This window comes from Theropithecus gelada, chromosome 3, assembly GCF_003255815.1.
Source record: "Theropithecus gelada isolate Dixy chromosome 3, Tgel_1.0, whole genome shotgun sequence".
NCBI lineage: Eukaryota > Metazoa > Chordata > Mammalia > Primates > Cercopithecidae > Theropithecus > Theropithecus gelada.
In genome coordinates, this window is record NC_037670.1 from 57,865,261 (window position 1) to 57,883,315 (window position 18,055).

At 45.9% G+C, this 18,055-nt stretch overlaps 1 protein-coding gene across 5 annotated transcripts in view; it reads right to left on the bottom strand.

Moving 5' to 3' along the window:
- EGFR (epidermal growth factor receptor) overlaps positions 1-18,055 on the bottom strand; it is a 194,351-nt gene that overhangs the window by 33,892 nt on the left and 142,404 nt on the right. For 4 of the 5 annotated variants that reach the window (XM_025378162.1, XM_025378160.1, XM_025378159.1 and 1 more), the window contains 8 exons: positions 15,684-15,883; positions 14,402-14,534; positions 12,196-12,286; positions 10,579-10,736; positions 5,338-5,376; positions 3,438-3,579; positions 2,511-2,633; positions 1,727-1,825 (listed from right to left, as the gene is read on the bottom strand). In XM_025378162.1, coding sequence (XP_025233947.1) covers positions 1,727-1,825; positions 2,511-2,633; positions 3,438-3,579; positions 5,338-5,376; positions 10,579-10,736; positions 12,196-12,286; positions 14,402-14,534; positions 15,684-15,883 — 985 coding nt within the window. Of the gene's footprint in view, positions 1-1,726; positions 1,826-2,510; positions 2,634-3,437; positions 3,580-5,337; positions 5,377-7,844; positions 7,958-10,578; positions 10,737-12,195; positions 12,287-14,401; positions 14,535-15,683; positions 15,884-18,055 lie in introns of those variants that run through there. The other variant, XM_025378163.1, reaches the window with a different exon arrangement.

Below are 18,055 nucleotides of genomic sequence, written 5' to 3' on the forward strand. Positions count from 1 at the left end.
TGGGTCTCAGTATGTTGCCCAGGCTGGTCTCAAACTCCTAAGCTCAAGGGATCCTCCTACCTCAGCCTCCCAAAGTGCTGGGATTACAGGCGAAAGCCACCACGCCAGGCCCATGGACACTTCAGATGTTGGGTGCACTTAACTTTTAAGCCTTGACCTTATCTATCTTCTACTCCATTTCCAACTCCACAGAAGCATATTTCCTCCAATTAAAAGGTCCTGGGGGGCACTTTTCAGTGAACACTGCTTCCTTCCCAAAGCACAGCTATTGTCTTAGAATACATTCAAACCCTCCTCATACTGCATTATAAATACCACTGAAATTCACATTTCAACATGATTTTATATAATTTATTAGGATGTGTTGAATGAATAAAAAATGAATTAAGGAAGCAAATTCTGCACAAAGATCTTCCTACACAGCACAAGTGAGGGGCTAGATTGTAAGTGAAGGCTTCACGGATTGCCCGCCTTCCTGTATTTTTGTGGTTGTATTAATAGACCTAACATTTTGTTACTAGGACTTGACTCTATTTGTAAACCATTAAAATGAAAGCTAATTTTTCTTGATAAGTATATCATCAATTTTTACAGATTTTTTATTGTACTGTATCAATTCATCATCTTTCATTTAGAAGTATATCAACATGGCATTTCCCCTACTGTAATAAAAGGAAGAAAAGCTGCTGAGAGAAAATTAAACTGTAGATTTCCTCCAATTAAAAAATAGTGTCTTAAGACAATTTTATGAAGGTCCATGTTCTCTTAGCTTGCTATGTATTCTGTGTGTTAGACATGAGGCAGGGGATATCACTCTCTGGCTTTTGTCCTTCTTGGCTGTAAGATCAACTACATTCTCTAGGGTTTTGAGGTAATAAGGACAGCCATTTTTCCTTTTCCTTGATTCTGCTTCCCTAGTCCGCTGCCTGAGCCCCTTGACCTCCTCTTTCACTTGCTCTGTGTTGGGACAAGAGTAAAGGTTTCCATGATGAACTCACAGCAAACCCAGGCCAGTGTAGAAGAGGCTCTGTCAGACCCCAGCCAATGTCTTCCCACCACTGGCTGGGGAAAGGCCCAGAGAAGGTGGAGAAAGTTCAATAGAATTGGTAGTAAGAATATAACAATAATTTTGTGGAATTTTCCAAGAACTTATTCCACAAAGTAACAATCAGCAGACACTGGAGAAAAATGTGTATTATTTTGAGAGAAAGTACAGCAGGTGGGCAACAGTTTATAGACTGCACGCCATCATATTCTAGGCACCTTTAAAAAAGCCATTTCAAAGATGAGATAACTTGGTGTAGTGAATTGAATGCAAGTTTCAGAGTCAGAAATAACAAGGGGTTTAAACCCTATCCCAGCCATATAAGGGTCAATTTTTTTATGCCTCCATTTCTTCATCCAAAAAATACCACAAACAACATCCATGCTCCAGGCTCACCAAGAGCACTCACTCATCATGCATGTCAAGAAACTAGTGCTGGGCAGATGCCAGTGATTGCCCGTTTCCAGCCTTTTGGGGTGGATACCAGCATGGGAGAGGCCAGTGTTGTCTCTAAGGGGAGGGAGTTATACCCACTATAGCTAGAAAGGGAAAGACGTAGAAAGTGAACATTTAGGATGTGGAGATGAGCAGGGTCTGCAGCAGAGCAACTGCCAGACATGAGAAAAGGTGGGCCCTGAGGTCCAGAGTCATGGACCCCTACACAGCAAAGCAGAAACTCACATCGAGGATTTCCTTGTTGGCTTTCGGAGATGTTGCTTCTCTTAATTCCTTGATAGCGACGGGAATTTTAACTTTCTCACCTTCTGGGATCCAGAGTCCCTATGACAGAGAGAGAGGGAAGATGTTAACTGGCAATTGTGAGATGGTGCCACAAGCTGCCCAGTGAGCTGGGTGGATTTTACCAGCAATGCACCCCAAAGGTGAGGGACACTGGGGCTGTGGAGCTGCATCCAAGGCTGATATTGCTGGGCGCCATGATACTCCCACAGCCCTGCAGCTGTTAGGCTCCACGAATCACACCGATTATTTAGATAAAAGAATCTCAAGCTTATAAAGCCTGTTATAAAGTCCGTACAGATCATTTCATGCAGAATTTAATGATGTTGCGTCTAGGCCTAACTGAAATCAGATTTCATGCAAAGAGGATCTAGAAGAAGCAAATGAAGATGAGCCCGTTTCAGCTGGGCTGCATTCTGATGCCTTGTGGTGAGAGGTGGCCCTCCTCCCGCCCTGTGCTGCGCCCCACGGCAAGGTCAATGGCGTCTTTCAGAAAAATGCCTTTGGTCTGTGAAGTGGTCTCACAGGACCACTGGTCATTGTGGTTCTCGGAAAAAGAGAATCTCGGAAAAAGATTTCCTCTCAATAACTTGGGAAAAACACTGGAGTTTCCCAAACATTCAGTGAAACAAAGAGTAAAGTAGATGATGGAAATATACAGCTTTCAAGGACTCTGGGCTCCCCACCAGATCATGAGGGGCCCTGTGGTCCAACCCAGAGACCTTACCTTATACACAGTTCCGAACGCACCGGAGCCCAGCACTTTGATCTTCTTGAATTCAGTTTCCTTCAAGATCCTCAAGAGAGCTTGGTTGGGAGCTTCTCCACTGGGCGTAAGAGGCTCCACAAGCTGGGGGGAACAAGAACACAGAGACAAGGGTCCCCTCAGTGCTCACCACGCTGGGAAGCAGTGCCAGACGTGGCCCAGCAGGGGCACCAGCAGCCATGGCATGTGCTTGGGTGCCAGGACACGGCACTTGCCAGCTCATTTGGAAGGATAAATGTACGCCTTCTCTACAGAGCTTGACAGAAGTTGGTAGAAACACAGGCTCTGATACAGGTGTTCTTCAAATGAACAGCTACCTTTCAACAAACACAATTTCTATTTCTGTTTCCACGCCTACTAGCTGGATTGAAAAACTCCAGGAGGGAAGTTGTGTGTGGCAGTCATTTTGGTGTCTGTCGGGGCATATCACATGCCCTCATGCTTATGAGCCAGGGGGTTGCTTTTTCCAGAGATCATGGCTTCCAGCACAGGACTGGGCTGAGGCAGAGTCCATCATGGACAAAGCCACTGTGTAGACAATGGTGTTTTCCAAAGCAGGAATCTCTTGCCTCTGCCACAGTGCCAGCAGAGGATCAGCAGCTAGACTTCCCGGCCTCCCTCCTACGCACACACAGGCACCAGGTCCTAAGCAGATGCCACACAGCTTTGTGGGCATTGAAGGGTGCAGTCTAGAAACATTGCCGTTTCCTCAGATGGATGTACCAATATGTCACTAACTGGGTATAACTGCACGTTCAGAGATTCTTTCTGCATCATAATACAATTATGTGTCTAACATACACAACTGCTAATGGTCCGTTCTCGGGGCTGGCCCTTGTTCCCATTGGGGTGTGAGGGCTCCTGAGCACACCCAGTCCTGGTACTCACCTCCCTCTCCTGCAGCAGCCTCCGCAGTGTGCGCTTCCGAACGATGTGGCGCCTTCGCATGAAGAGGCCGATCCCCAGGGCCACCACCAGCAGCAAGAGGAGGGCCCCCACCATCCCAGTGGCGATGGATGGGATCTTAGGCCTGGAATGAGGTGAAGGAACAAGGAAGGATGAGATTGCTGACAGATTCCATGGCCTTGGCACTCAACACGCCCCTGAATGTTTCGGCGCACTGACATCTATCTTGTAGAATGATCTCGGAAAGTGAGATATTGTGTAGCTTCTAAGAGGAGAAAAAACAGGCTTCTAGGGCAATGTTTCCAACTTTCTCAAGCTCCCCCCAGTCTCCTACCAGGCCCAATTTTCCTCATTTTTTAAAATTGAGGCTTTATCTGGACCTCTCAATATGATGAGTGTTTTTCAATTTGGTGATTAACAAAATATAATTCAAAAAATAACTTAGACTTCAATAATGCTTTTTCATGGATTGGTATTTTGTTCATTCCAAGAGTATTTCCATGCAATTGAAGTGCCGTAGTCCATACACATGGAGCAGGCACTGCCTCCGGTCAGGCTGTGTGAAGAGACTTTTTGACAATGCTGAGACTCCTCTGGGTCCTTGACTTGCAAGATGAGCACATGGATTGTGTGAAATACTCTCTGAACGAGCTTGAAGGGGGTTATAAAGGGATAGGATCCAGACATAGAAAGAATCATTGTGATGAGTGATGTCGTCATGCAGCCTCAATCCATAAGGTGCATTTAATCCTCCCTCCCACAGAGGCCATGTCTAGTTCCAGAGAGAGGAAACCAGAAGCCACGTGTGCCAGCTCCCTAGAATACCGGAAGATATAAAGAATCATTTGCTATAGAGCGCATGTCCACAGAGAGCCACAGGAGTGAGGGTGGGTGAACAGGAGAAGAAAAAGATGGAAAAGAGCAGATGTAAGAAGGAATGGCCATGACTGGTTTCAAGGTGGACATGTGGTGGAAAGCCCCATGATTAAGATCCCTGAGATTGCAGGGTGGAATCGGGAAGTTCTGCTGGGTGTCGTAGCAGCTCACTGAAGAGACGGGAGTGGAAGCGGACCCAGTCTCTGCAAAGTTGCCTTCTTCCTCGATCATGTGGCACTGATGGCAGGAGGGAGAGCTACGGTTGTCCACTCAGGGGCGGAAGAGCAGGCCAAAATGAAGGAAGGGCAGTGGTGAGGAAGGGACTTTGTAGACGTTACCAGAGATGGCAGAGTGGCCTGGAAGTTTGGTTCGTGTTCGGAAACATCCAGAATGGCAAACAGGTGCTCGGTGTGTAATTCCCTGATTCCCGGCTAGACGCCGTCGAGGGTAACACCACTCTTTCCTAGTGAGTTTGAACAAGATTTTTCAACCTTGCTTTTCTCAGGGCTTTGCTCTGGCAAACTGGCCAGAGCTGATGTTGAAGGAAGCCCTTTTGCCTTTGCTGGGCAGCGTGTCTGGGAAAGAAAGCGAGGAGAAACACTCCGCTACGCTGGAGGGTGTCATCGAACAAAAAGGCCACTCATACACAGGCTTGTGATGGGACCAACGGGGTAAGTGGACAGAAAAGAAGAGGAGCTAGAGGCAGAGAAGGACACAGCAAAACCAGTGGGACTGAGGAAGTCAGAGGCAGGCCATGCATCAAGCAATGGCGGAGCAGGGAACAGCTCCAGCACTGCGCGTCCAACCTTCCCTCCACTGAGGACAAAGTTGGCACACGGAGCCACGTGGAACCAGCTGGGCAGTCTCTGCAGAAACCCTGGCCCAGAGCCACAGAAACTTGATCAGGACAGAGGACAGTCAGAAACGCAGGAAAGCATAATCTTCACCCACAGCAGTGTGGTCATTCTTGACGAGGTCCATGTGATACAGAGCTGTGAACACTTACCCGTTCCTTGCACAGCCTTCAAGACCTGGCCCAGTGCATCTGTAGGAAGTGAAAGAAAAATATACATTTTTCTCATTCTACTTCTTTGGCCTATTTCTTGGAGATTTTTAATTAAATTATAAGGCAATATGTGCTAAACTACTCTTAAATAATTAAAATCACAATGTGTCTGAATGTTGGATTGGTGGTTAATTATTTAGTATGCATTTCTTCATTTGTTCATTCACTCAGCAAATATTTTTGAGTTTCTACTCTGTGACAGGCGTTGTTCTAGCACTGAACAAAGCAGTTAGTTTGTTATTGAAATGTTTTCACATCTGGCTTTTGGCATAGATAATTGTCCCACAGCTGGCTCTAGAATTTCAAAGAGAGGGGCAGAAGGAACCAAGGCTAGAAGCATGGACTGGGGCCACGCTAATTATGGAGAAGCCTGGCAGCATGGTGTCACTGCAGGTTTCTGACAAATTCTGTGCTTTGAACAACCATCTGGCAGTGAGGAGGAAGAGGTCAGTCCTGGGGGTGATGGTTAGGCTACTAGATGGGGTGAGAGGCACTGGCAAAGGGAGTGGAAGGAAGGAAACCGGTAGGATGCTCTTGAGAATCTGGCGGCCCACATGCAGAGGTGGCAGAAAGGAAAAGCAGGGGGGAACAGACAAGTGAAGGCATGAGGCTCAGTGGCCAGAGGAGGCTGTGAGGATCACAGATGCAGAAGGCTAGGCATGGAGGTGGCTGCATCCACCCCGACCCAGCTGAAACTCTAACGGCAGAAGAGATGGGATCCATCCTCAGCAAGACTCCGGAGCAGCTGGGCTCCCATTCTGGTGGGACACGCTACCATCATTACTTTGATTACAGGACGATAGTTTAAAAAGGCAGAATAACGTGCCTTTGAGACTCCCATTTCCTGGCTTGGAGAAAGATGGACAAGTACATTTCAATATGTGAGAGGCCTGGGGAGCCCTGGTTTAACACTATAATCTGGTCCTAACAGTTTCCGTCTCTGCTCTCCAGGTCTCTAGTCTCTACACTGCTCTTCTTAATTTGGGGGTCTGGGCGCTCCCTCTTTTCCATGGTGTCATGTAGTGCAGTCTTACCACTGTGGTGCCTTTGAGCTTAGTTCATAAACCAAACACGCAGGCTTCATAGGGGTGGAATATACAGGAGGCCTCGTTACTGCTCACCCCATTACCTCCTGCAGACACCAAATAGTCCAAGACAGAAAGCAGTCACTCAGGAACTGTCCTTACAGCAGTCTCTCCCTGCCTGCTGAACGCAATACAATGGGAATACCCTACAGAGGGAGGGCAGATTGAAACTGCAAATTTTCTACAACATGCAGAGTCTTATGTAGCCTCTGAAAGTGCTTTTGGGCAACCACAGGGATTGCTAACAAGAAGCTGTGACAAACAAGCTTATAGGGAAACGTAGACCAGTTGACCCTTGAAGAGAAGCTGGACAAGGACAATGGCAGGACAGGGCTGCAGGAGAGAAGGATGTGAGAGCGTCAGAAGGCGAGGGGCTCTTGCTGACGCTGACGAGGCCCTCGGTGACTCTGCAGAAACGACTACTGGGTATGAAGTCAAGCAGGCTATAGCATGCTATTTAATTCTGTCAGAAAAATTATTCTCTGTGCCCCACTTGATTCATTTTTTTTGGTAAGGAATTTATACATATTTGCAATTATAGCAGTAACTAAACTTTGTTACATATAATTAAAATAGGCAAATTTTCATAGTATTCGGTTTATCAGGATAAAGATTTCAAAACAACTTTTTCCTCACTGTACTATGAAAATGCAGTTCCATTTAAAAATAGATATTCTGGCTGGGCGCAGTGGCTCACGCCTGTAATCTCAGCACTTTGGGAGGCCAAGGTATGTGGATCACCTGTCAGGAGATCAAGACAAGCCTGGCCAACATGGCGAAACCCCGTCTCTACTAAAAATACAAAAATTAGCCAGGCGTGGTGGTAGGCGTCTGTAATTCCAGCTACTCGGGAGGCTGAGGCAGGAAAATTGCTTGAACCTGGGAGGTGGAGCTTGCAGTGAGTCAAGATCACGGCACTGCACTCCAGCCTGGGTGACAGAGTGAGACTCTGTCTCAAAAAAAGAAAAAAAAAAAGAGCTCTTCCTCCAGGGTCCCTCCCCCTCATCTGGGTGGCTGCGCCTGTTAAAGAAACCCCTGTAAGTGTTTCTTTAACAATAGAAATGGAGAAGGCAAAAATCCCGTCTGAGAAATGAGAGAGACAATATATTCAGGAATGTTGTGCACATCATAAAAACTCAGTGAAAGAAATTTAAAAAATTTTCCCTTACTCTCATCAACATTTCACCACATTTAAAAAATTAAACCCATTTCTATTGTGCAATTCCTATATAATTAATGGTTTTGGGAGAAGACACAGGTGTCAATAACAAGATTATATCAAACTATATACTCTTCTAAAAAGGTTCAGAATCAGGAATGTAATCACACATACTAAAGAAAATACTTACAAAATTCCATATGTCAAATGAATAGCATTAGGACTTTATTTGAAACAAAGGGAGAAATTGAAATTGTAGAAAGAAAATGCAGTTTTAGTGGGAGACTAAAGTCAGACAGTGAAGATTTATTATGACCTGGGAAAAAATAGAAAGACATTAGAAAAATGATCACTAACATTTTTAATTTAAATCTTGAGTAAATCCCCTCTTTCTACATTTGGCAAACTATTTCTTATACAAAGTAAGTGTATTGAAAATGCCAACACCCAATCACTTTCTGGACCTCCCCTAAGCCCAATGACATACACTCACTGACACAGAGATACTGACACAGAGATACTGATGCACATGTATTCCAAAAGAGAGAAAAGGGGGGAAGATAAAACATTTATTCTATACAGATAATATAATTCTGTTTCAGAGGCTTAGCTCCAAAATTGCTTATAGAAATAGATTAAGTGAAAAAGTAGCAAAGCATCTTTTATACCATGCTTCATCGAGCTCACAAAATGGCCAACAGAGCTGGCATGTTGGTATACCTGAAGGCGAAAATATGAAAAATCTTACATTGCTCCCAGGGAAATATTTGATAAAATTCAAAATCAATTCCAGATTTTAAAAAACAGGTAAAAACTAGGTATAGGTGAGTACTTCCTTAACTAGATAATTAGTATCTCAGACTAATAGCAATGTTGTTTTCACGCTGAGACATTACAGCTATTCCTGTCACCTTTAGATGCCAAGCTCTGATGTCCACTGTAATTATGTCTGATATTATTCTGGAAACTTGGACCTTATAATATGATCTGATACTTTTGGAAAAGATATTAAGATACTGCTGTTGGAGATTATATGATTGTTTTCCTAGAAAGTTCACAAATCGTCATCATGTCTCAATCACCATCACTGCCACTATTGTTGCTCCCATGTCCTCACCACCATCACCACCATCACCACCACCACCATTGTGACTCCCACCTCCTCACCACCATCACCACCATCAACACCACCACCATTGTGACTCCCACCTCCTCACCACCATCACCACCATCACCACCACCACCATTGTGACTCCTACCTCCTCATCACCATCACCACCATCAACACCGCCACCATTGTGACTCCCACCTCCTCACCACCATCAACACCATCATCACCATCATCACCACCACCATTGTGACTCCCACCTCCTCACCACCATCAACACTGCCACCATTGTGACTCCCACCTCCTCACCACCATCACCACCCTCATCACCACCACCACTGTGACTCCCACCTCCTCACCACCATCAACACCATCAACACCACCACCATTGTGACTCCCACCTCCTCACCACCATCAACACCATCAACACCACCACCACTGTGACTCCCACCTCCTCACCACCATCAACACCATCATCACCACCACCATTGTGACTCCCACCTCCTCACCACCATCAACACCATCAACACCACCACCATTGTGACTCCCACCTCCTCACCACCATCAACACTGCCACCATTGTGAATCCCACCTCCTCACCACCATCAACACCATCAACACCATCACCACCACCATTGTGACTCCCACTTCCTCATCACCATCACCACCATCAACAATGCTATCATTGACTCAGTATTCACCATTTTCCAGGCACCATTTTAAGTATATGATGTATCTTCACTCATGGTCATAAACATCCTGTGAGCTACGCAGCATCATTATCCCAATTTACAGAAAAGAAACTGAGGCACAGAGAAGGTAAGACCCTTGCCCAAGGCCACACAACTCATACAGATGGATTCAGAGAAAGAATGAGTAACATTTCCAAACAAGGCTGAGGATTTTGAGAAACAGAAGTAAGTGTGAACTACTACATGACAGCTCAACTTCTTTTTCTGATTGTTGAGTACGACCCAGTTTGAATGACAGCTTTACTCTTCCAGTAAATTAGATACACACAATCAGAGTGCTTCTGCTAATTCCAATCAAAGTAGTTTTTTTGCTTTTGTTTTTTTGGGACAGAGTTTTGCTCTTGGTGCTCAGGCTGGAGTGCAGTGGTGAGATCTTGGCTCACTGCAACCTCTGCCTCCTGGGTTCAAGCGATTCTCCTGCTTCAGCCTCCTGAGTAGCTGGGACTACAGGTGCCTGCCACCACGCCTGTCTAATTTTTGTATTCTTAGTAGAGATGGGGTTTCACCATGTTGGCCAGACAGGTCTCAAGCTCCTGACCTCAAGTGATCTGCCTGCCTTGGCCTCCCAAAGTGCTGGGATTACAGGCGTGAGCCACTGCGTCTGGTCCAGTTAAAGTAGTTTTAATTCAAGTAGCAACAACTTAACAACCAACTAGCTTTTAAAAAGTGTCTTGAAGCAACATTCCAGGCAATGTTACCTTTTATTCATTGCAAAACAGTTAATCCCCATGCTAACCTTAGAAATCTGGAGAGAGATGCAAAAGCCCCTGGAGACAGGCCGAGGTGGCAGCTGCCAGGACCTGTGCTCTTTTTGTCCCCCTACCCTCCTGTTGCAATGCGCAGCAAAGAACAACACAGGCCCGGCCGGAGACACGGTGCACGGCAGAGAGTCATTCCCACTGCACCGAGGCCTGCCCACAACCATGTTGCTCCTGCCGTGGTTGTGGGGGCCAAAACACCTTAAGTAACTGACTCAAATACAAACCTCTGCAATTTGTTGCCTGAAAACTTTGGAGACATTTTCGATCTCTGAATTTGCGAGAGGAAATGTTCTGTTATCCTGCGCTTTCCACTCACCCGTAGGTGCAGTTTGGATGGCACAGGTGGCACACGTGGCCGGCGTCTGCGTACTTCCAGACCAGGGTGTTGTTTTCTCCCATGACTCCTGCTGGGCAGGTCTTGACGCAGTGGGGGCCGTCAATGTAGTGGGCACACTGGATACAGTTGTCTGGTCCCTGCACCGAGGTGGAGAAAAATGTTCATGCATGTCTCTTTCTTTTCTCTTTCAAAATGGAAGTAACGTTTTACTTAACATATTTAGTGTGTGTGAGTGGGGAAAGCCAAATGATAGAAAAATTCTTAAAGAAGAAAACCAGTTCTTCTGTGATTGCACTTGCTTGATAAGGTCACTGTCAGTTGCTTAGTAGAAATTCTCCCTGTTTTTGAATGCATGTAATACACACGAGCATGAATGAAATGATATTCTCTACATTATTGCATTCTGCTTAACACATTGTGGGCATCTTTTCTTGGTAAAACCACTTCATTGGCCTATATGTGTATTTATGGTCAGATAGTTTTTCTTGCATATTATATTTGAAGCTAAAGGGAAGCTCAGAGGGAGGCAAATTTAAGAAAACCCACACGGGTGTTTCTCCAGTGACAGGAAGGTGGCAAGTCTCTGTGCAGTGGTTGGCGTATCAAGGACTGAGTCATATGCTACCTTTGATTTTGTTTGCAAAACTTGGAATAACCTTGCAAAACTCAAATAAAAGCATTGGGACTCAAATAAAAGCATTGCTCAGGTTGTGTGCCCCACACTTCAGAAGTAGCAGAAATAAAACCAGCAGGGAAAGGCTTTCCCCTTGGCTAAGTTCTCTAATGTCAGTTTTGTTCACTCAGAGGCTGCACGTGCCCAGAGCCAGCACATCTAGATGACTATGTCAATATCGCCAATTATTTTAATGACGGAAATTTAACCCACACCATGTAAACCTATAAACCAAGGCTTTACTTTGTAACCAGTCATGCTGGCAGCCTATCCTTCAAAACACGGTCCTGTCATCTTCTGCCCAATTTAGAGAATGTCTAAAAAATGTTTTCAGTTAGTAGATTTACAACTGGCTGTTTAAGCTCACATACAAACAGAGCTCCCTATATAACAACATTGAGAATTAACAACATCAGGACATTTGGTGTGAGAGGGGTGCGAATTCTCACTCATATTCTTTACAAGAATATTGTAAAGAATATTGTATCTATGTTATTGAACATATAGATACAAAACTGTGCAGCTTAAAAAGTTTTGCTAGGAATTTCTTTAAAACTTCTTCAATTAATTATAAAGTAATGTTAAAAATTTGAGGACATTTGATGAAAGTGATAAAGCAATGCTGACTAGGTCAGGGATGGAGGAAACCAGGTGAAAACAGCTGCTGTTAAATGTGAGGATGTGATAAGCTTAGATAAGGTTGGGGGTGTCAGCAGAAAGAGTGAATGGTCATCGCAGGCGGGTGTGTGCTAATGTCACAGACACGCTGCCTGGATAGCACTGTTAGAGCCTGCCATCTTCTCTGGGAAGTGGCTCTGATGGCTGTCCTGCCCACATTGGATGCCCTGGGCCATCGTCATGGTTCGGCTTCTGTGAAGGCCCTTCCCATGAAGTGGATGTGGATAGCAGCAAGGGGCTCTTACCCGTCCCGTGCAGGTGATGTTCATGACCTGGGGCAGGCATTCTGGGTGGCACTGTATGCACTCAGAGTTCTCCACAAACTCCCTCGGCTCGCTGAGAGGAGGAAAAGGAAACCTGTCAGCCCTCCCCTGATACATTGTTGCAGAAACACAAATCACCTCTCTGAAATTCCAAATAACTTGAGGTAATAGTCAAGGAGTTGGGACTCCAGGACGATACAGTAATATAATCAGCTGATTTTGTTAACTGAATCCTGGGTCATCTTCTCTCTGAGTAAACACAGGAGCGTCATTCATAATCAAGATATCTTTTCTGCATTTTCTACAGCATAGTTTTTGCACATTGGGTAAGCAAGTCAAATGATAAAAGAAAAGACATCCTGAAAAGGTGTTCCCTGCCTCTAATACCAGATTCATGGTTATTGAAATAAAGCTGGAAAAATGATAATTTTAGATTAAGTGACAGAAAAAGGAAGGAGGGAGAATGAACTTGCTCAATGGTTATTACTAAAAATGGTGAGTGTGGAACACAGGTGTGCAAAACTTAGCTTGTAATATTTTGACATCCCTCAAGATGTACAGATCAGTGTTAAGCAAGAATTGTTTGATTGAAAAGACAGAGCAGACGTGTGGCTGTTTGTCAGGAAGATTGGACTCTGCCTGGTAGTCAAGCATAGTTCTATCCTCCAGCAGTGAACAAGGAGTGTTTATTCTCAAAAGCATGTGCCTTGGCCAGGCGCAGTGGCTTATGCCTATAATCCCAACATTTTGGGAGGCCGAGGCAGGCAGATCACTTGAAGTCAGGAGTTCAAGACCAGCCTGGCCAACATGGTGAAACCCTCTCTCTATTAAAGTTACGAAAAATGAGCTGGGCATGGTGGCGCACACCTCTAATTCCAGCTACTTGGGAGGCTGAGGCAGGAGAATCACCTGAACGAAGGGGCAGAGGTTGCAGTGAGTTGAGATCACATCATTGCACTCTAGCCTGGGTGATGGAGTGAGACTCTGTCTCAAAATACAACAACAAAAATGTGTGTGCCTTTCATCCTCCCCTTTGGTCAATGGCACCCATTAAATAAAATATGATACAGGGTTGTGTCTTCTGTGCTTCTTCTCCGGGTCACTGCCCTTGCTGAAGGGGGCTAGGCTTGCAGAGGGAGCAGGTGCTGCTGGACACCAGGCTTTTCTACACTAACGGAAGGACATGGGGCTCCCCACATGGGTATTTTCATCACCCTGCCTCTTAAGAAACACTTGAAAACTGAAAACATGAGACCACTGTCCATTTGTAGCCGTAAGGATTGCATTAATATTCCTTACTTGAAGTTGAAGCAGCACTACTGATTATGTGATTTGTTCTCAGCCTATCAGCTAAAGAATTCCTATAGAATTGAACTTGGTCCTCTTATCCTGTTCCTAAATATTTCTGGATCCAAGCTGTGGTCCATGCCCAGAGAGTAAAACAGGAAGATTTCCTATAGCCTTCTGTAATTCCTATGGTGCTCACCAAATTTCCCTTTTTCTTTAAATCTTCTAAAACATGGCCTTGGCCTCTATCCTTCAGTTTTACTTTCCTATTTATTTTTTGTCCTCATTTGTCGTTCAAAGCCTTATGTCAGTATCAAGATCCTCAGAGCATCCACAAACTGCACCTTTTATTGATTACAACTAAATTCAACAAGCATCATTATGAATTATTTCTTTGTCCGTGGGTGTATTTAAAGCTCCTGGTACTGTTTGATGTTCAACACATGCTGGGGGCACATAAAACAGATATTAACTTGGCAATATAATTTGTGTTAATTTATTTTCACACACCAGGAATCGGGCACTGCAAAGAAGAGCCCAAATGGCCACAGTGTTAGCCAGATGAACCATTGATGACTGTCTCATTTGTCTTAGGAACTTTTTGTAGCTTAGACAAATTTAAGATACTTCCAGGAAAAGAGATTCTATAAATTATTGGATTAAATTAGGTAACAATACTTGCTTATTTCCTATTGTGATTAACTTTGCCAAAAAATAAAGCAATCAAACAACAAAGCAATCAAACAACCTCCCATCTCCCCACAGAAAACCCCAAAACCTCCAAAAGCCAAGGGCAAAGACTAAAAGGAAAAAAATCAAACAGAATGCCTGTAAAGCTATAACAACAACCTGGAGCCTTATTTTTGATCAAAGCCAGAGGATTAAAGAAATAACCTCCTACCCCTCCAGGATGTTGCACTTGTCCACGCATTCTCTGCCTCGGCTGACATTCTGGCAGGAGACGCAGTCCCTGGGCTCCGGGCCCCAGCAGCCCTCGGGGGAGCACAAGGCATGGCAGACCTGGCCCGTGGCCTCTGTGGAGACAGAGTGGGTCACAGCAGTCAGTGACAGAGCAGGGACCCGAAGGGCCACAGGAGACGGCACCTTCCCGGGAGGGGCCCTGTGCTCCGTGACTTTGGGTGGCACAGACATGCTGGGCATCCCTGAAGGAAGAGGACACAGACTGGGCTTCCCAGAGGCCAACAGTGACTGGAAGGACAAAACAGTTGTGCTGGCTGCTGGGAAGACTGAAATGTGCCTGACAGTGGAGGACAGGCGCTCTGGCACCCGAGAGGGGGTGCCATGAGTCCTCCCCTTTGACAATGGCATCAATTAAACCAGATGGGACTCCTTGTTTTCTGTGCTCCCACAGCCACCGCCGCTGCTGAAGGGGCCAGGCATGCAGAGGGGCAGGTGCTGCTGGGCACAGGGTGTGTTTTGATGGTGCCCAGGGCAGCCTGGAGCAGAGCTGGTGATGTTCTGATGACAAATCCCACAGCCGATAGGGGCCATTGGGCCATTGGCTGTGTGCTATGTGCTAGGCACCATGGAAGAGTTTCACACACAGAATTTCACTGAATTCTCTCAAAGCGCTATGGCGTGGGAATCATTCATATCTCCATTTTATGGATGAGGAAGCCAAAACCTAAAGAGATGAAGGGAATTGACAGGGGCCTCGAAGCTAGGGAGGCCAGACTAGCACCTGACTCAAAGCTGACGCTGCCCAAGGCCAAAGCCCAGCACAGGCCGGGCTCTTGCCCCCTTCAAAAGCTCTAGAGTAAGAACAGGAAGTGTTGATGTAAAGTGTTCATTCCATTCCTGTGTGTGTGTGTGTGTGTGTGTGTGTGTGTGTGTGTAGCTGCAATCTTTACAGGCTGAAATGCGCAGAGAGTGACCTACAGCTAAAGGGTAATATAACTAATACTAAATTTAGTTACTTAAATTACAAATAATTGGTAGCCTAAACCTCAGGGTAAATTCATCCTATTGAATGATAATGATCTGGAAAAAGTTTTAATGGAATTCACATGGTAATTTCATAATTAGGAATCTTAAGATTTTAATTTGCTTCTTAAGGAACTGAAAAAAGGATTTTAAATGGGAATAGCCCTTCAATATTCTAAATAAAAATAAAGGACCCATTAGAACCAATTCCATAAACAAAAGAGAAAGCAGTGACTTACTGCAGCTGTTTTCACCTCTGTTGCTTATAATTTTGGTTTTCTGACTGGAGGTCCCAAACAGTTTTTTCCAGTTTATTGTATTTGCATAGCACAAATTTTTGTTTCCTGAAATTATCACATCTCCATCGCTTATCTCCTTGAGGGAGCGTAATCCCAAGGATGTTATGTTCAGGCTGACGACCGCAAGAGAAAACTGACCGCTACATTGGAGAGAAGAAAAATCATGTGGTGAAAATTATAAAAACAATGTATCCCTGAAAACTTTGTTTTTCCAGACCACCTTTGATTGGCTACAAACTGCTTTCCAGTGACGGTAAGTCATGCTGTGGGAGGCACGCACTGCAACTTTTGAAAGCTGCAGGTGTTTTTTAAGTTCCTGCAGGCAAAAGCTAGTTCCTTGTTTATTTAGTATCTTTAACCCCAGTGGCAGATGGGGAGGATGAATAAAATGCCTTAATGTCATTATATTTCTCCATTTTCATTTTGCTTGGAAATTGAGAACATATTCTAAAAAAGCCTCTCAAACAGCCAAATACACTTCAAAGGTGTGGGTTTGTCCTTCTGTCCACCACCCAACCGGTCCCTCTATCCATTCATATATTTATTGAACAAACACTTGATGTTCTCTGTCCTAAATTCTGTGCAGGTTAAATATGTTTCCTCCTCTCAAGGCCCCTTGATCTGGTGGTGATACAACCCTGTAAACAGATAATTTTGAGCCGGTGTGAAGAGCACAGTGAGTGTGGGCAACAAGGAAGAAAGGAGCAGGGGCCTCTGAACAGGTCTGGGAGGGATGCCTGGGAAGCCGGGCCTTCCTCCAAAAAGCTATGCCCAAGGTTGTGAGGTCCTGAGAGCAGGAACTGTGGCATTTTCTTCACCATCCAACATGATGCTAGGATGCTATTGGGTGGTCTAATGTGTATATCAGATGACTGGATGGAAGTCATTCAGACTGAAGGGGGGATGTCTTCAGTCACCTAGAGGAGCAGGAAGGCACGCGTTGGACATGAGAACCACTAGCCCCTGGAGGACCACGATGGGTGTGAGAACCACTAGCCCCTCCTGGACTATGATGGGTACGAGAACCACTAGCCCCTGAAGGACCCCGATGGGTGTGAGAACCACTAGCCCTAGCCAGACCATGATGGGTGTGAGAATCACTAGCCCCTGCTGGATCACAATGGCTGTAAGAACAACTAAGCCCCTGCCAGACCACGATGGGTGTAAGAACCACTAAGCAAGCCCCTGCCGGACCACGATGGGTGTGAGAACCGCTAGCCCCACCGGACCACGATGGGTGTGAGAACCACTAGCTCCTCCTGGACCACGATGGGTATAAGAACCACTAAGCCCCTGCCGGACCACGATGGGTATGAGAACCACCAGCCCCACCGGACCACGATGGGTGTGAGAACCACTAGCCCTTCCTGGACCACGATGGGTGTGAGAACCACTAGCCCCACCGGACCACGATGGGTGTGAGAACCACTAGCCCTTCCTGAACCACAATGGGTGTGAGAACCAGTAGCCCCTCCTGGACCACGATGGGTGTGAGAACCACTAAGCCCCTGGGGGGCCACGATGGGTGTGAGAACCACTAGCCCCACCGGACCGCGATGGGTGTGAGAACCACTAGCTCCACCGGACCGCGATGGGTATGAGAACCACTAGCCCCTCCTGGACCACGATGGGTGTGAGAACCACTAGCCTCTCCTGGACCATGATAGGTGTGAGAACCACTAGCTCCTGCCAGACCATGATGGGTGTGAGAACCTCTAGCCCCTGCAGGATCACGATGATGCAGGCTGGGAGGGCTGGGCTGGTTTGGGGAGAGAGTAAAAGGCCAGAGTGCACCTTGTGCAGGAGCTGTCTGTAATTGAGAAGGAGCCACAGGAAAGAGATCTGCATTTGCAGGAAGCTCTCATCTGACCCCAGGCTGGGGACTGGGCCAGCTGAAAGCACTGGATGAAAAGACTGATGTTCAGATGTTGGATGGCAGGGGATTAGAGTATCACCCAGAGGCTTCTCCTCTCCCTGCTGCTCTTCTTTCCCCCATCTTTTTCCCTTTCTCCTACACTGATGAGTGGTCTTGCATAGGAGCCTGTAACCAATACCATTAGGAATTCTCCCCCACATATGCCCAGGGAGGCCAGACACCAGGGAAGAGCCAAATGTTCCTTGCAGGGCAGGCCTGGAGCTTCAGTGAGTCATGACCTGGAACCTGTGGCCACCCTGCCTCAGTAGGAGCTGGAATCACCAGACTTCTCATTAAATGTGAAAAGTAAGTAACCCTCATCTTGTTTAAATCCCTACAACTAAGCCAACTGGCTCATACCAGCCATCCAAGAAAATTGCTCTAAATCTCTTGTTTT